This window comes from Notechis scutatus, chromosome 5, assembly GCF_049901735.1.
Source record: "Notechis scutatus isolate UNSWTSFEM ecotype Mainland chromosome 5, rNotScu1.2, whole genome shotgun sequence".
Classification (NCBI taxonomy): domain Eukaryota; kingdom Metazoa; phylum Chordata; class Lepidosauria; order Squamata; family Elapidae; genus Notechis; species Notechis scutatus.
The window spans coordinates 1,695,371-1,712,043 of NC_142013.1; the positions used below are offsets into that span (position 1 = coordinate 1,695,371).

Below are 16,673 nucleotides of genomic sequence, written 5' to 3' on the forward strand. Positions count from 1 at the left end.
CTGCTGCTTTCCTTGCATGAAGCCCAAAGTCTCTCCTCTCTCTCTCTCTTTCTCTCTCTCCCCCTGAGAACGGAGCTGGAGACCGGATCCTGCGATCCCAAATAAAGAACGATCGATCGGTAGGAAAACAGGGTGGGGGATTTTCCTGTAGACTTTTTGGGGGATTTTCCCAGGGTCTTTGGCCCATGGGATTTAAAATTATGAGTTTGTTGGTCCTTGAGGTCCAAAAGGTTGGCGACCCCTGGACTAGATGACCTCTAAGGTCCCTTCCAACTCTGTTAATCCGTCGTCACAAAAAAATAATAATAGGTGGGATTGGCATGAGAGATCTCCAGAAGCCAACCGGGTTTAACCCCGCAGCCTCGCCCCAAAGACTGTGCCCCCACCCACCTTCAAATGGGCAGGTCATGAGATGCCAGTGGGAAACTTGGCGAAAGGGTTGGAGACCATAAACCTTAAAGCCCATCCCTGCTTCAAGCACGTCACAACCCAGCAATTAAAGCAATGCAAAAATCTAAATGATCCTCTTCCGTGCACCTTTTCGGCTGATTCCCTGTTTTATGGTGGACTGACTTGTTCCACAGAACAGCCTGCCACTTAAAAAAAAAAATCAGCAACAGGAAGTCAAGGTGGAGAAAGAAAATGGTTGCTGGAATTGGGGATGTCCAGTGTTAGTGAAAAGTAGGACTCAGGGGGACATGATAGCAGCCTTCCAATATCTGAGGGGCTATCCCCAAAGAAGAGGGGGTCAAATTATTGTCCAAAGCACATGAAGGCAGGACAAGAAGCAATGGATGGTAATTAATCAAGGAGAGAAGCAACCTGGAAATCAGGAGAAATTTCTTCACAGTTAGAACAATTAACCTATAATGCCCTTGTTGGAGTCTGACTCTGAGGGGGAGATTGAGCAGCTGACAGGGAGCGGGAGTGTGGCTCCCGTGGCTGTGGAAGAAATGAGGGGCAGGGCACAGGCCGGCTGGGCCTTCAGAGGAAGACCCAGGGCCACCCCCTCTGCATCCTAGGCTACGCAGGGAGGAACAGAGAAGGGAGCAACGTGGCTTACGGGGGAGGAAAGGGCCCTGATTCCTTTCATTAGTTGCAGCTGGGAGAACAGGATATAAGAGGGGCATTTGCACACGGCTCCTTGCTGGAAGCAAAGCATGCATTATCTAGGTCGAGGCTTATCTGAGTTTTGGCGTCCTCCCAATTTTGGGTGTTGCCTTATCCTTTGGAAGCAGGCAATTTATCATCCTGGCCTGCCGTGTTAATTACTTCAGTGTGGTTTGTGTTGGGTTTTATTTTTATTTTTAATTATCTTTACTTTGGGTTCGGACTGCATTTCTGCCCTTTGTAGACTGTTTTTGGAAGAGTTTGATCTCCAGCCGAGGATAATTGGACATTGGGGGCCACGTTGGAGGCATTAAAGGGAATTTATTCTAATTTTGTGACTTTGCTATTTTTGTGTCATGCCCTGGCTCATCATATAACCAGTGAAACTACTTGCCACCAGAAGCGGGAAGGTGCTCCATCACTCAAGGCTTTCAAAAAGAGATGGGACAACCATTTGTCTGAAATGATATAGTGGGAGGTTTATTCTATTTTTGTGTTATTCTATTTATTTATCTGTTATTCTGTTAAAATGATGCTCCAAATAAATGCCAGGATTTGCCCAGGCAGTTCCCAGCAGACGAGACTAAATCGAAGGAGCGGCAATGCCGACAAAGTTAGTCTACTACAGTTAGTTTCAACCAGGGGTGGGATTCTACCAGTTCGCACCTATTCACTAGAACCAGTTGTTACCATTCTAAGCAATTCGGAGAACTGGTTGTTAGAAGGAATTACAGGGCTAATCCTGTAAGGAAGGCAGGAAGGAAACATGCTGGTGTTGCTTACAGAAACTGCCTCTCCATTAACCCTTATTACATTCTTGGCAGGACTAGACTTCCTCTCTCTGGAACTTCTCTGGAGTTTTTCCCCCCTCCTTTGCTGGTACTTTGCTTGTGTGGAGGGATCATTCAAAGTTACAATGGCACTTTAAAAAGTGACTTATGACCCTTTTTCACACTTACGACTGTTGCGAGAAGCCACAGTCACGAGAAGCCAGGCGAGGAGATGCGTGCCTCAATGTGAGTGATATTGAGTTGGCCACACCCAGCCAATAACATGACCACCAAGCCACGTCCACCCAGTCCATGACCACCAAGCCATGCCCACCAACTAAGCCACGCCCACAGAACCGGTTGTTAAAAAATTTGAATCCCAACCCTGGTTTCAACTTATGTCCAGAATCAGGACTGTTGCCTTGTTGTTGTTCTGTGGTTCTGTTGGCAAGCTGGTTTTTAAATGTGCCGGGCTGGATTTAACCACCGTGGCAAGTAAAGTCGTAAAATGGGACAAGAAAAACCTCACTTAACAACTGCATCGCTTAGCAACCAAATTGATAGGCTGAAAGGTTCGTGGTCGTAAGTCGAGGATTACCCCTGCAACTTTTCACAACTCTGCCACAAACAAGGCGCATGGGAATCCCTTCAGATGGCTGGGAATTGTGTGCTAAACTCCCTTTTTTTCTTAGTTTCAGATAACAGATAATCAGAGTTGGAAGGAACCTCATAGGTCATCTAGTCTAACCTCCTGCCCAAGCAGGAAGTCATACCGATTTCTAAAGTCATATTGATTCACATTGATTTCTAAAGGATTAGTCGATTTATTCGTTTATTTAAAAGGATTTTAAAAACATATTATATATATGTTATATGTTATGTATGTATGTGGATCTTTGGTTATTGGGTTTTCTCCCACATAAGATTGGAAGTATCTACATCATTCATCATCTTCAGGCTTGTGTCTTCAGCTCTGTGCTTCTCAGAGTGAAGCACAGAGCTGAAAGACACAAGCCTGAAGATGATGAATGAGACTTACTTCCAATCTTATGTGGGAGAAGCCAATAACCAAAGATCCACATCCCATCCTCCACTACTATCTATATATATATACACATATATATATATCGTATTTGTTTTCATAGATTTTCACGGGTCCAGGAATGCAGGGCTTGGCGTGTTCGGGTCTTTTCCCATGTAAGATTGAGAGTATCTTGGCGACATATATATATTGGAGAGTGTCTTGGCGACATATATATGAATAAACAATAAGAAATATTTGAGCAAAGGTTGACATTTTAATTTAAAAGCAATGCTAGAATTATTTCTCTCTGCAGCAAGAGAGAAACAGGGTCATTTCCACGTGCAGGAATGTCTCTCTCTCTCTCTTTTTTTCCCTATTTATTTATTTTTATTTTTATTATAAGAATAAACACAATGCATCCGTTCTGGCATTGCAATTGTTATACGTATATAAATTTTACTTCACCATTTACAATCCTCTTCTTTCAAAGATTGTTTACTAATTAATCTAATCGTCATAGCTACTTATGTTCCGACCTTGCGTTCTTCTATGCAACCCCTGATAGAATTTATTCCACGTTTCATAGTACTCAGATTCCCCCTTGTTTTGTTTTTTTAATTCTAGGGTAAACTTGTCCGATTCTGCAAGGCCATAATTTTCCTTATTATCTCTGTTTCTGGTGGTGTGCTTTCCTTCTTCCAGTATTGTGCATATATCATTCTAGCCTCCGTCAACCCATGTACTATTAAATAAATTAAATCCTTCCTATGTGCTTCTGGTATTATTCCTAAAAGAAGCTAAACTCCCTTTTTAAGACATAAAGACCGGATATCGGCTATAAACGAAGCATGACTGAGACAGAACCTGCTTCCTTGTCACGTTTCCAAAAGGAAGCGGATTTATCAAGTCACCGTGACTTCCTGCCAGCTCTGAGGGCTCTGCCACGGAAGGCCAAGAAGGGGGAAAATAGGTTTTTCCTTCTCTGAAAATAAATAAATCGGTCACGCATCCTCTGGGAAGATGAGAGTGCCGAAGGCATGCATCCCAATGGAATCAGGCCAAGGTGAGTGTGTTACACAGGTGCACGCTCAGAATTCGTGGTGCAATTGGGACTGAGGCCTTCAGCTGGGATGGGATGGGATGGGATGGGATGGGATGGGATAGGATAGAATAGAATAGAATAGAATAGAATAGAATAGAATAGAATAGAATAGAATAGAATAGAATAGAAATAGAGACTGGACTGGACTGGACTGGACTGGACTGGACTGGACTGGACTGGAATAGAATAGAATAGAATAGAACAGAAATAGAGACTGGACTGGACTGGACTGGACTAGACTAGACTAGACTAGACTAGATTAGACTAGACTAGATTAGACTAGACTAGAATAGAATAGAATAGAATAGAATAGAATAGAATAGAATAGAATAGAATATTGGAATAAAGAATAGAATTGAATAGAAATTCTTTATTGCCAAGTGTGATTGGACAAGAAAATAATAGAACAGAAGAATAGAATAGAATAGAATAGAATAGAATAGAATAGAATAGAATAGAATAGAATAGAATATTGGAATAAAGAATAGAATTGAATAGAAATTCTTTATTGGCCAAGTGTGATTGGACAAGAAAATAATAGAACAGAAGAATAGAATAGAATAGAATAGAATAGAATAGAATAGAACAGAATAGAATAGAATAGAAAAGAATAGAAAATAGAATAATAGAATAATAGAATAATAGAATATAGAATATAGAATATAGAATAGAAGAATAGAATAGAAATTCTATAGAATAATAGAATAGAATAGAATATTGGAATAAAGAATAAAAAAGAATAGAATAGAAATTCTTTATTGGCCAAGTGTGATTGGACACACAAGGAATTTGTCTCCAGTGCTTAAGCACTCAGCGTACATACAAACAAGAAAGTAATACAATCATTAAGATACCAATAGGCCTCCCAATCAAATTTTGCTTGCATTATGTGATTAATGATTATTGTTTCTCAGCCTTGGCAAATTTGAAGAGGTGTGGACTTCAACTCCCAGAATTCACCAGTCAGCCATGGTGGGGAATTCTGGGACTTTGGGAGTTCTAAATATATTTGGATAGCAGCTAAAATGTGAGAAGTTGGTTTAAGCAAGAATAGGAACTGGGTGATTCTTGCATCTTGCTTGACTGATGTGGTTTATGAAGCATGTTCCACCATCATGATCCTTTTAACAAGTGAGAAAGTCAACACATTTGCCATCTCTCGGCTCTGACGACAACTTATTTTGCACTCTTGTTTAAGAGTTGGCAGCTCAGAGGTGGCCTGGCCCAGGTTTGCTACACCTGCCATTTGTGCAAAAAAAAAGTCTTTGATTCTTTCCCTCATTTATACTGTTTTATTGCATTATCGTAAAAAACACAAATAGGGCATTGCATTATGTATTTGGATACAGCCGTGTTTCTACAGTGTTGACCGGAGGTTGTTCATCCAAAGGGAAGATAAATTAAACTTTTAAAGAGCAAAAAGTTCATGATCCCTTGAGCTGAGTTCTGCAAGAGGGAAGGAAGGAAAGGGGAGAAGAAGGAAAGAAGGAAGGAAGAGAGAGAGGGAAGGTAAGGGAAAGCAAAACGAAAGTGGGAAGAAGGAAAGGAAGGAGGGAGAGAGGAAGGAGATGGAAGGGAGGGAGGGAAAGTGAAATGAAAGTGGAAAGGAGGGAAGGAGAGAGGAAGGAAGGAGATGGATGGAAGGAAGGAAGGAGATAAAAAGGAGAAAGAATGGGAAGGAAGAAACCTCAAAAACTTTAACCTTAGACTGTCTACTATTGACCTCACCCCTTTCCTAAGAGGTCTGTAGGGAGCGTGCATAAGTGCACCAATGTGCCTACCATCCTTGTCCTATTGTTTCTTTTATTTTTTTATTTTTATTTTTCTTATATGTATCCATGTATTCATAACTATGTTTGCACTTATACCTATTATCTTGTAAGCAACTGACAAACCAAATAAAATAAATGAATGAATGAATGAATGAATGAATGAATGAATGAAGAATAAATAAATAAATAAGGAAAGGAAGGAAGGAAAGGAGAAAGGAGAAGGGAGGGAGGGAGAAGGAAGAGAAAAATGGAAGGAGGGAGGTAAGGAAAGTAAAAGTGAAGTAAAAGAGGAAAGAAGGGAAGGAAGGAGGGAGGGAGGGAAGGGAGGGAAGTGATATTAAAGTGGACAGGAGGAAGCAGAGAGGAAGGAAGGAGATAAAAGGAAGGAAAAGGAAGGAGGGAGGAAGGGAGGGAAAGGGAAGGGAAAGTGAAGGGAAAGAGGAAAGAGAGGAGAGAGGGAGGGCGGGATGGGAGGAAGGAAGGAAAAGGAGGAAAGAAGGAAGGAAGGAGATGGGAGGGAGGGAAAGAAAGAAGGAGGGAGGAAAAGGAAAGTGAAACGAAAGGGGAAGGAAGGGAGAGGAGGGAAAGAAAGAAAGAAAGAAAGAAAGAAAGAAAGAAAGAAAGAAAGAAAGAAAGAAAGAAAGAAAGAAAGAAAGAAGGAGGGAGGGAGGGAAGTGATATTAAAGTGGACAGGAGGAAGCAGAGAGGAAGGAAGGAGATAAAAGGAAGGAAAAGGAAGGAAGGAAATGGGAGGAAGGAGGGAAAGGGAAGGGAAATTGAAGGGAAAGTGGAAAGAAGGGAAGAGAGAGGGAGGGCGGGATGGGAGGAAGGAAGGAAAAGGAGGAAGGAAGGAAGGAGATGGGAGGGAGGAAAAGAAAGGAGGAGGGAGGAAAAGGAAAGTGAAACGAAAGGGAAGGAAGGAGGGAGGGAGAGGAGGGAAAGAAAGAAGGAAGGAAGGGAGGGAGGGAAGTGATATTAAAGTGGACAGGAGGAAGCAGAGAGGAAGGAAGGAGATAAAAGGAAGGAAAAAGAAGGAAGGAAGATGGGAGGAAGGGAGGGAAAGGAAGGAAAGTGAAGGGAAAGTGGAAAGAAGGGAAGGAGAGAGGGAGGGCGGGATGGGAGGAAGGAAGGAAAAGGAGGAAAGAAGGAAGGAAGGAGATGGGAGGGAGGGAAAGAAAGAAGGAGGGAGGAAAAGGAAAGAAGAAACGAAAGGGGAAGGAAGGGAGAGGAGGGAAAGAAAGAAAGAAAGAAAGAAAGAAGGAGGGAGGGAGGGAAGTGATATTAAAGTGGACAGGAGGAAGCAGAGAGGAAGGAAGGAGATAAAAGGAAGGAAAAGGAAGGAAGGAAGATGGGAGGGGAGGGAGAGGGAAAGAAGGAAGGAGAGAGGGAGGGCGGGATGGGAGGAAGGAAGGAAAAGGAGGAAGGAAGGAGGAAGGAGATGGGAGGGAGGGAAAGAAAGGAGGGAGGAAAAGGGAGTGAAACGAAAGGGGAAGGAAGGGAGAGGAGGGAAGGAAAGAAAGAAAGAAAGAAAGAAAGAAAGAAGGAGAGGGGGAAGTGATATTAAAGTGGACAGGAGGAAGCAGAGAGGAAGGAAGGAGATAAAAGGAAGGAAAAGAAGGAAGGAAGGAAGATGGGAGGGAGGGAGGGAAAGGAAGGAGAGAGGGAGGGCGGGATGGGAGGAAGGAAGGAAAAGGAGGAAGGAAGGGAGGAAGGAGATGGGAGGGAGGGAAAGAAAGAAGGAGGGAGGAAAAGGAAAGTGAAACGAAAGGGGAAGGAAGGGAGAGGAGGGAAAGAAAGAAAGAAAGAAAGAAAGAAGGAGGGAGGAGGGAGGATATTAAAGTGGACAGGAGGAAGCAGAGAGGAAGGAAGGAGATAAAAGGAAGGAAAAGAAGGAAGGAAGATGGGAGGAAGGGAGGGAAAGTGAAGGGAAAGTGAAGGGAAAGTGGAAAGAAGGGAAGGAGAGAGGGAGGGGGATGGGAGGAAGGAAGGAAAAGGAGGAAAGAAGGAAGGAAGGAGATGGGAGGGAGGGAAAGAAAGAAGGAGGGAGGAAAAGGAAAGTGAAACGAAAGGGGAAGGAAGGGAGAGGAGGGAAAGAAAGAAAGAAAGAAAGAAAGAAGGAGGGAGGGAGGGAAGTGATATTAAAGTGGACAGGAGGAAGCAGAGAGGAAGGAAGGAGATAAAAGGAAGGAAAAGGAAGGAAGGAAGATGGGAGGGAGGGAGGAAGGAAATGAAGGAAGGAGAGAGGGGAGGGCGGGATGGGAGGAAGGAAGGAAAAGGAGGAAGGAAGGGAGGAAGGAGATGGGAGGGAGGGAAAGAAAGAAGGAGGGAGGAGGAAGGAAAGTGAAACGAAAGGGGAAGGAAGGGAGAGGAGGGAAAGAAAGAAAGAAGAAAGAAGGGAAGGAAGGAGGGAAGGGAGGAATTAAATGGGAGGGAGGAAAGAAAGGAAGGAAGGAGATAAAAGGAAGGAAAGGAAAGGAAGGAAGATGGGAGGGAGGGAGGGAAGAAAGAAGAGGAGGGCGGGATGGGAGGAAGGAAGGAAGGAAGGAAGGAAGGGAGGAAGGAGATGGGAGGGAGGGAAAGAAAGAAGGAGGGAGGGAAAGGAAAGTGAAACGAAAGAGGAAGGGAGGAGGAGAAAGAAAGAAAGAAAGAAAGAAAGGAAGGAGGGGAATAAAGGACAAGGAAGCAGAGAGGAAGGAAGGAGATAAAGGAAGGAAAAGGAAGGAAGAGGAGGGAGGGAGGAAAGATGAGGAAGGAAGGAGGGAGGGAAAGAAGGAGGAGGGAAAGGAAAGGAAAGAAGGAAAAGGGAAGGAGGAAAGAGAAAGAAAGAAGGAAGAAGGAAGGAAGGAAGGAAGGAAGGAAGGGGAGGAAGGAGATGGGAGGGAGGAGAAGGAAGAGAAGAAGGAGGGAGGGGAAGGAGGAAAGGAAACGAAGAGGAGGAAGGAGGGAAAAGAGAAAGGAAAGAAAGAAGAAGGAAGGGAGGGGAAGGGAACGCTCTTGCAAAAGGCTCCCGGGCCATGCGGGCGGTGCGGCTGGTGCGGCTGGGCCGGGCCTCGCTGGGGCGTCGCTGCGGGCGCAGGCGGCGGGGGCGGCGGCGCTGCGGGGCCCGGAGGGAGCCGGGGAGCCGGAGCGGCTGGTGGTCTGGGAGCCGCGGGGCCCGGTCTACACGGCGGGGCTGCGCGGGGAGGAGGAGCCGGGCCTGGCCGGGCGGCTTCGGGCGCTGGGCGCGGAGGTGACCCGCCTGGGCCGCGGCGGCCGGCTGACCTTCCACGGGCCGGGCCAGCTGGTGGCCTACCCGGTGCTGGACCTCCGCCGACGCCGCCTGGCCCTGCGCGCCTACGTGGCCGCCCTGGAGCGCCTGGCCCGGGACGCCTGCGGACGCCTCGGCCTGCCCGCCGCCCGCGCCCTCCCGCCGCCCCGCACCGGCGTCTGGCTCGGCGACCGCAAGCTCTGCGCCATCGGTGGGTGAGACGGAGGGGACCCCGGCCCGGGGGAAGGAGGGGCGCCGTGCCCGACGTTGGGGATAATAGGGGGACCCCCAGGCCCATGGTGCCCGGCTGGCTGGGGCTGCAGGCTGCGCATGGAGGGGACTACCGTACCCATGGCTCTTGCCTGTCCTGGGCTCCAAAGTCAAGGGATAGGTGGGGATTGCCAGGCCCATGGTGCCCCGGCTGGCTGGGGCTGCAGGTTGCGCATGGAGGTGGACTACCGTACCCATGGATCTTGCCTGTCCTGGGGCTCCAAAGTCAAGGGAGAGGTGGGGGACCCCCAGGCCCATGGTGCCCGCTGGCTGTGGCTGCAGGTTGCATATGGAGAGTGGACTACCGCACCATGGATCTTGCCCGTCCTGGGGCTCCAAAGTCAAGGGAGAGGTGGGGGGACCCCAGGCCCATGGTGCCCGGCTGGCTCTGGCTGCACATGGAGAGTGGACTACCGTACGCACGGCTGGTCCTGGGGCTCCAAAGTCAAGGGACAGGTGGGGGCCAGATGGTGCCCGGCTGTCTCTGGCTGCACATGGAGAGTGGACTACCGTACCCATGGATCTTGCCCATCCTGGGGCTCCAAAGTCAAGGCATAGGTGGGGGGACCCCTAGGCCCATGGTGCCCGCTGAGTGTGGCTGCAGGTTGCACATGGAGAGTGGCCCTACCCATGGATCTTGCCCGTCCTGGGGCTCCAAAGTCAAGGATAGGTGGGGGACCACCAGGCCCATGGTGCCTGGCTGGCTCTGCTGCACATGGAGAGTGGACTCACCGTACCCATGCCTCTTGCCCGTCCTGGGGCTCCAAAGTCAAGGGATAGGTGGGGGGACCACCAGGCCCATGGTGCCTGGCTGGCTCTGGCTGCACATGGAGAGCGGACTACCGTACCCATGGCTCTTGCCCGTCCTGGGGCTCCAATGTCAAGGGATAGGTGGGGGACCACCAGGCCCATGGTGCCTGGCTGGCTCTGGCTGCACATGGAGAGCGGACTACCGTACCCATGGCTCTTGCCCGTCCTGGGGCTCCAAAGTCAAGGGATAGGTGCGGGGACCACCAGGCCCATGGTGCCCGGCTGGCTCTGGCTGCACATGGAGAGTGGACTCACCGTACCCATGGCTCTTGCCCGTCCTGGGGCTCCAAAGTCAAGGGATAGGTGGGGGGACCACCAGGCCCATGGTGCCCGGCTGGCTCTGGCTGCACATGGAGAGCGGACTACCGTACCCATGGCTCTTGCCCGTCCTGGGGCTCCAGAGTCAGTGATAGGAGGGGGACATTACAATGAATGTGGTGTTATTGTTGCATTACATTGTACAATAATGTATTAATATTGTACAATATTGTATTACAATTCATTCATTGCTATTATTGCAGGATATTTTATTGTATTACATTTGTATTACAATTTGTTATTATTGTATTGCATTGCGGAATATTGTACTAATATTGTACAATATTGTATCACCTTTATTACTCTTCCTGTATTGTACAATATTGTATTACAATTCGTTCATTACTATTATTGTATGATATTTTATTGATATTGTATAATATTGTATTGATATTGTGTCGCCATTATTACTATTATTGTACAATATTGTCTTCCAATTCATATATTGATATAATATAATATTCTCTCTTCCCTGCTTGCCTCCAGGCGTGCATTGTGGCCAACACATCACCACACACGGACTGGCCCTGAATTGTTGCACCGACTTGACGTGGTTCGACCACATCGTCCCGTGTGGCCTGGAGGGCCTGGGGGTGACCTCTCTAAGCCAGGAACTCCACAGACACGTCTCGGTGGAAGAAGCCACGCAGCCCTTCCTGGAAGTTTTCCAAGAAGTCTTTAACTGCAGTTTAATCGAGGAACCTGGTTTAGAGGAATGAGGGACCGCAGATGACGATCGCGTTGCGAGATCCTGGATTGTCTCTTTGGAAAATATTAAATGGTGGAGTTTTTTCTGGCTGGCGGGTTTTCTTCCTGGCGGACAGACTGTGTCGACGACACAACGCAAGGACGTGGACTTCTGACACAGGTAGTCCTCCACTTAGGACCGCAGTGGAGCCCGAAATCTCTGTTGCTAAGTGAGACATAGGTGAAGTGACTTTTGGCCCATTTTATGACTCTGAGCTTTGGAAGCCAGAGATTCGAGGCTCCCAATGCTGCCACAATTGAGCCTGTGAAACTGGGAGGGAGGAATTCATTGGAGTATATCTAGTGAAGACAAAATAAAGTTCTTTTGCTGGTTCAAGGTCACTGAGTGTGGCGCCTAATGAAATGGGAATCTTACTTTAGGACGGATGGGGATTGGACCACGTGGTGTGGTGATGGCTAAGGGGGGGGATGGATTTGGAGTTTTGATTTTTGCAAGGAAGCCCGAAACTTTCAGATTTGGGATTCCTGTGATGACCCAGGGTGGGATACAAAATAAACACAGTCACAAAAACAGGTGAAGCCCCTTTTATTCCTTCATTTTGCTTCAAAGCTCCAAATATCCTTGACTGGAGACAAAAAAACTCCCCCACAAACAGTTACGAAAAGGAGGAAATGCCGTTTCAACTAAAAATGCCTATAAATTATAAAGAGTAAAAACAACACAAACCACACTGAAGCAATTAAGGGAACCAGGCAAGATAAGGGCTTGAAGATGTCCACAGATATCGGAACACACACCGGGAAGGACACCAAACTCAGAAAGGAACGACAGATTAGAGATACTTCCATGCTTTGTTTCCAGCACTGGCCCATGCGCATGTTCGTCCTTTTAACCAGTCCTCACAGCTGCAGCCCATGAAGGGGATCAGGGCCCCTTCCTCCCCCGTAGACCATGCCATTCCCGTCTCTCCCTTATCCTCTCCTCCCTGCGTGCCCTAGGATTGGTTGGAATGGAGGGTTGCGGGAATGCTGACGTGTGACTTTTCTCGCCACATTTGTTAAGCGAATTACCGTAGTCGTTAAGCGAGGAACACGGTTGTGAAGCGAATCGGGCTTCCTCAGTGATTTTGCTTGTCAGAAGGTGGCCAAAGGGGATCGGTTGTCATAAATGTGAGTCAGTTGTCACCCAGATGGCTTTCATGCCTGAGGCGGGACTAGAACTCCCCGTCTCCTGGTTCCCAAGCCAGCACCTTAACCACTAGACCGGACTGCCTGTCAATCACAGCCTTTGCAAAAATAAAAGAATGCTTCACGGATATGCCAGATCTGGAGTGGGCCAGAGAGCGGACAATCTCAAGCACATTTCAAAGGTCAACCCCCAGAGGTCATGCAATCATTATCAACTTTATTTTAAATAAAGCATCAGAAAATATGTGTGTATATATTATCTATCAATCAATCATCTACATATCTATCATCTTACTATATCTAATCTAATCAATCTTATGTTATCTAATTCTTATCTATTAATCTTACCACTATCGTATCTATTTTATCTATCTGTCTCTTATCTCACTTTATCAATCTTATCTATCCATCCGTCCATCCAGCTATCTTCATCCAGCCATCATTTAATTTTAATATCTGTTGATTAGTATACATTTAAAGTGACAATAAAGTTATTCTCTCTCTCTCGTCTTTCTATTTTCTCTCTCTGATCTGTCTATCTATCTATCTACTATCTTTTTCTCCTATCTATCCATCCCTCTATCCACAAAGAGTGTGTGTGTGTATATGTGTATACAATACTATACAGGTAGTCCTTAACTTACGACCAGGGGTGGGATTCAAACATCCCAGCAACCGGTTCGCTGTCTGGTTGCTGGGTGGGCGTGACCATGGTGGGTGTAGCCTATCAGAACTTCCCAGAGGTCTTCCCCAGAATCCGGAGGCTTCCCTCGGGACTCTGGGAGAGCGAAAACAGCCAGTCGGTTCAACTATCGGTTTGGCGAACCAGATGTCAGTGGAACATCCAGTTCACCTGAACCGGCTAAATCCCGCCCCTGCTTCCGACAGTTCCTTTAGTGACTGTTCAAAGTTACGACGGCATTGAAAAATACAACTTATATGACCGTTTTTCACAGTTAGGACCTTTGCCGCATACCCCTTTGCTGATCAAAATTCGGACACCTGGCAACTGACTCACATTTATGACGGTCGCTGCATCCCAGGATCAGGTGATTCCCCTTTCTGGCGAGCAAACCCAAAAGGGGGAAGCCGGATTCACTTAACAACCTTCTTACTGACGGAACAACCGCAGGGGTTCACTGAAAAGAAAGGTCGTAAAACGGGGCAAAACTCACTTAACGCATGTCTCACTCAGCCACAGATACATGAGGCCCAACGGTGGTCGTAAGTCGAGGACTACCTGTAGAGGAGACAATGGTTCAGGTCAAAGGGCACCCAGGCCTTTGGCTGGGCGGAACTGGGTTCCATTAACTGGTTCCATCTGGACAAGAACGGAATTAATTCGGCCCAACTTCGATTTATGTCTTTGCAAGAATTGGCACTTTCCTATATTTTTGGCCTGGAATTTCCCTCGAAGAGGAGAGGCTGCCCCTTGGTCCTCAATTTATGAACTTTCACTTAGTGACGAGGGCACGGAAAGAATAGAATAGAACATACTGTAGAAAAGAATAGAATATAGAATGGAATATAGAATAGAAAAGAAAAGAGGATAGAAATCCATAGAATAGAATAGAATTCTTTATTGGCCAAGTGTGTTTATTGGACACACAAGGAATTTGTCTTGGTGCAAATGCTCTCAGTGTACATAAAAAGAAAATAGACATTCATCAAGAGTCCAGAATCATCAGGTGCAACACTTAATGATAGTCGTAGGGTACAATAAGAATAGAATAGAATAGAATAGAATAGAATAGAATAGAAAAGAATAGAATAGAATAGGGAATAGAATAGAATCAGGAATAAATAGAATAGAATGGAATATAGAATAGAAAAGAAAAGAGGATAGAAATCCATAGAATAGAATAGAATTCTTCATTGGCCAAGTGTGATTGGACACACAAGGAATTTGTCTTTGGGGCAAATGCTCTCAGTGCACATAAAAGAAAATAAACATTCATCAAGAGTCCAGAATCATCAGGTGCAACACTTAATAATAGTCATAGGGTACAATAAGAATAGAATAGAATAGAATAGAATAGAATAGGGAATAGAATAGAATCAGGAATAAATTAGAATAGAATAGAATAGAATAGAATCAGGAATAAATTAGAATAGAATAGAATAGAATAGAATAGAATCAGGAATAAATTAGAATAGAATAGAATAGAATAGAATAGAATAGAATAGAAACAGAATTCTTCATTGCCCAAGGAATTGGACACACAAGGAATTTGTCTTGGTGCAAATGCTCTCAGTGTACATCAAAGAAAAGAGACATTTGTCAAGAATCATCAGGTGCAACAATAATAGTCATAGGCTACATTACAATAAGCAATCAAATCATACTAGGAAACAGTCAATATAAATCATAAGGATACAAGCGACAAAGTTACAGTCACACAGTCACAAGTGGGAGGGGATGGGCGATAAGGAGTGAGGAGAAAATTAATAGTAATAGTATTGCAGACTTTGTAAATAGTTGGACAGTGTTGTGTGAATTAGCTGTTTAGCAGAGTTAAGGCCTTTCTTTCAGCCATGAAAGCGCCCCCTGCTGACCTCTTTTATTTATTACTTGTTTATTTTACTTATTACACAAGGTAACTCGGAGCGGCTTACTATATCCAGCTATAAAAACGAGATCAATAAAATACCACAAAAATTACAAAACACAATTCACAGCTCTAGCCAAAAGATAGGGAAGGGAAGGGGAGTACAGGTATTCCTCGACTTACGACTCAAATTTTTGTTGCCAAGGGAGACGTGTGTTAAGTGACTTTTGCCCCATTTTACGAGCTTTCTGGCCACCGTTGTTAAGTGAATCACTTCGGTTGTTAAATTAGTCACATGGTTGTTAAATGAATCCGGCTTCCCCATGAACTTTGTTGGTCAGCAGGTCGCAAAAGGGGACAGTGTGACACACACACACACATACACACACACACGGGACTGTCCAACGGTCATAAACGTGAGTCACTTGTCAAGCATCCGAATAGCAATGCGGCAACAGTCGTAAGGGTGAAAAACAGTCCCAAATCTCCCTTTTCAGCGCCATTGCAATTTCAAATGGTCACTAAGTCAACTGTTGTAAGTCAAGGACTACCTATAGAATGAGGAGGGGGGAGGAGGGATGTGATATTAATCCAGCCCACCAGCCCACCCAGCGTGAAAACTTTACTTTACTTGGAGCCCCCAAACTTAAAAAAAAACAGCCAGGTCCCACGGATGAAAATATAATGAGAAGAAATATTAGAATGTACAGAGATGGGTAGATTGACGTTAAAAAATAAAAGACAAGAATTAGAATTAGAATATTTTTTTTTTTTAAATGTGGGATTTGTTTTGCCAGCGGTTAGATAAAAGGGGTAGCTTAGAAGATGAAAGATTATGGGTATGTTTAAGTAAATGATTGAAGATTACTATTACATAGAAGAAAACATCTCTTTTATTCATTAAACAAGAAATTCAGTCCACTGAGCATTCAAAAATGAATCACAAATATCACTGACTGGCACTGACGGTCGATATGGGTTGCTGTCAGCATCCTAGATATCAATCAAATTTATTATTATTATTATTATTATTATTATTATTATTATTATTATTATTATTAATTAAACATGAAGCTCAGTCAACTGAACATTCAAAATGCATCACAAATATCACTGACTGGCACTGACGGTCGATACGGGTTGCTGTCAGCATCCTAGATATCAATCAAATGTTCTTATTATTGTTATTATTATTATTATTAATTAATTAAACATGAAGCTCAGTCAACTGAACATTCAAAAATGCATCACAAATATCACTGACTGGCACTGACGGTTGATACGGGTTGCTGTCAGCATCCTAGATATCAATCAAATATATTATTATTATTATTATTATTATTATTATTATTATTATTATTATTATTATTATTATTATTATTATTATTATTAATTAATTAAACATGAAGCTCAGAACTGAACATTCAAAAATGCATCCCAAATATCACTGACGGGCACAGACTGTCGATTTTATAGCATTTTATATAAGCAACTGACTCAGAAAATACGCTATTCATTAAGCACTTCAATATATTAAAGAAAAAAAAATGTATAAGTAATTTTTTTATTTTTTTAAAAAAAAAGAGCCTGGGCTTTTAAGCTACCTGATCTACCTTGCAGGGTCGGCGTGCGCGGGGCCCTGGGAGCCGCGGAACGCCCCCCCACGGGCTGCGCCATTTGCAACCTGGCGCCCGCCACTCGCCCCGCCGCTTGTCCCTGGCGCCCGCGGGCTCCCGCCTTCCTTGAACCCCCGCCAGGCGGGGGGGGGTTCCACCGGCCAAGCCGGCCCGGGATTCCGTCCCGCG

General features: G+C 45.2%; 1 protein-coding gene across 1 annotated transcript; it reads left to right on the forward strand.

The window, feature by feature from the left end:
- The first annotated feature begins 8,791 nt into the window (after positions 1-8,791).
- Positions 8,792-11,512, forward strand: LIPT2 (lipoyl(octanoyl) transferase 2). The gene is given in 3 exon segments (XM_087965914.1): positions 8,792-8,832; positions 8,835-9,236; positions 10,910-11,512. Coding segments are annotated over 3 exon segments (675 nt in total). The 5' UTR covers position 8,792; the 3' UTR covers positions 11,143-11,512.
- Positions 11,513-16,673: the final 5,161 nt, after the last annotated feature.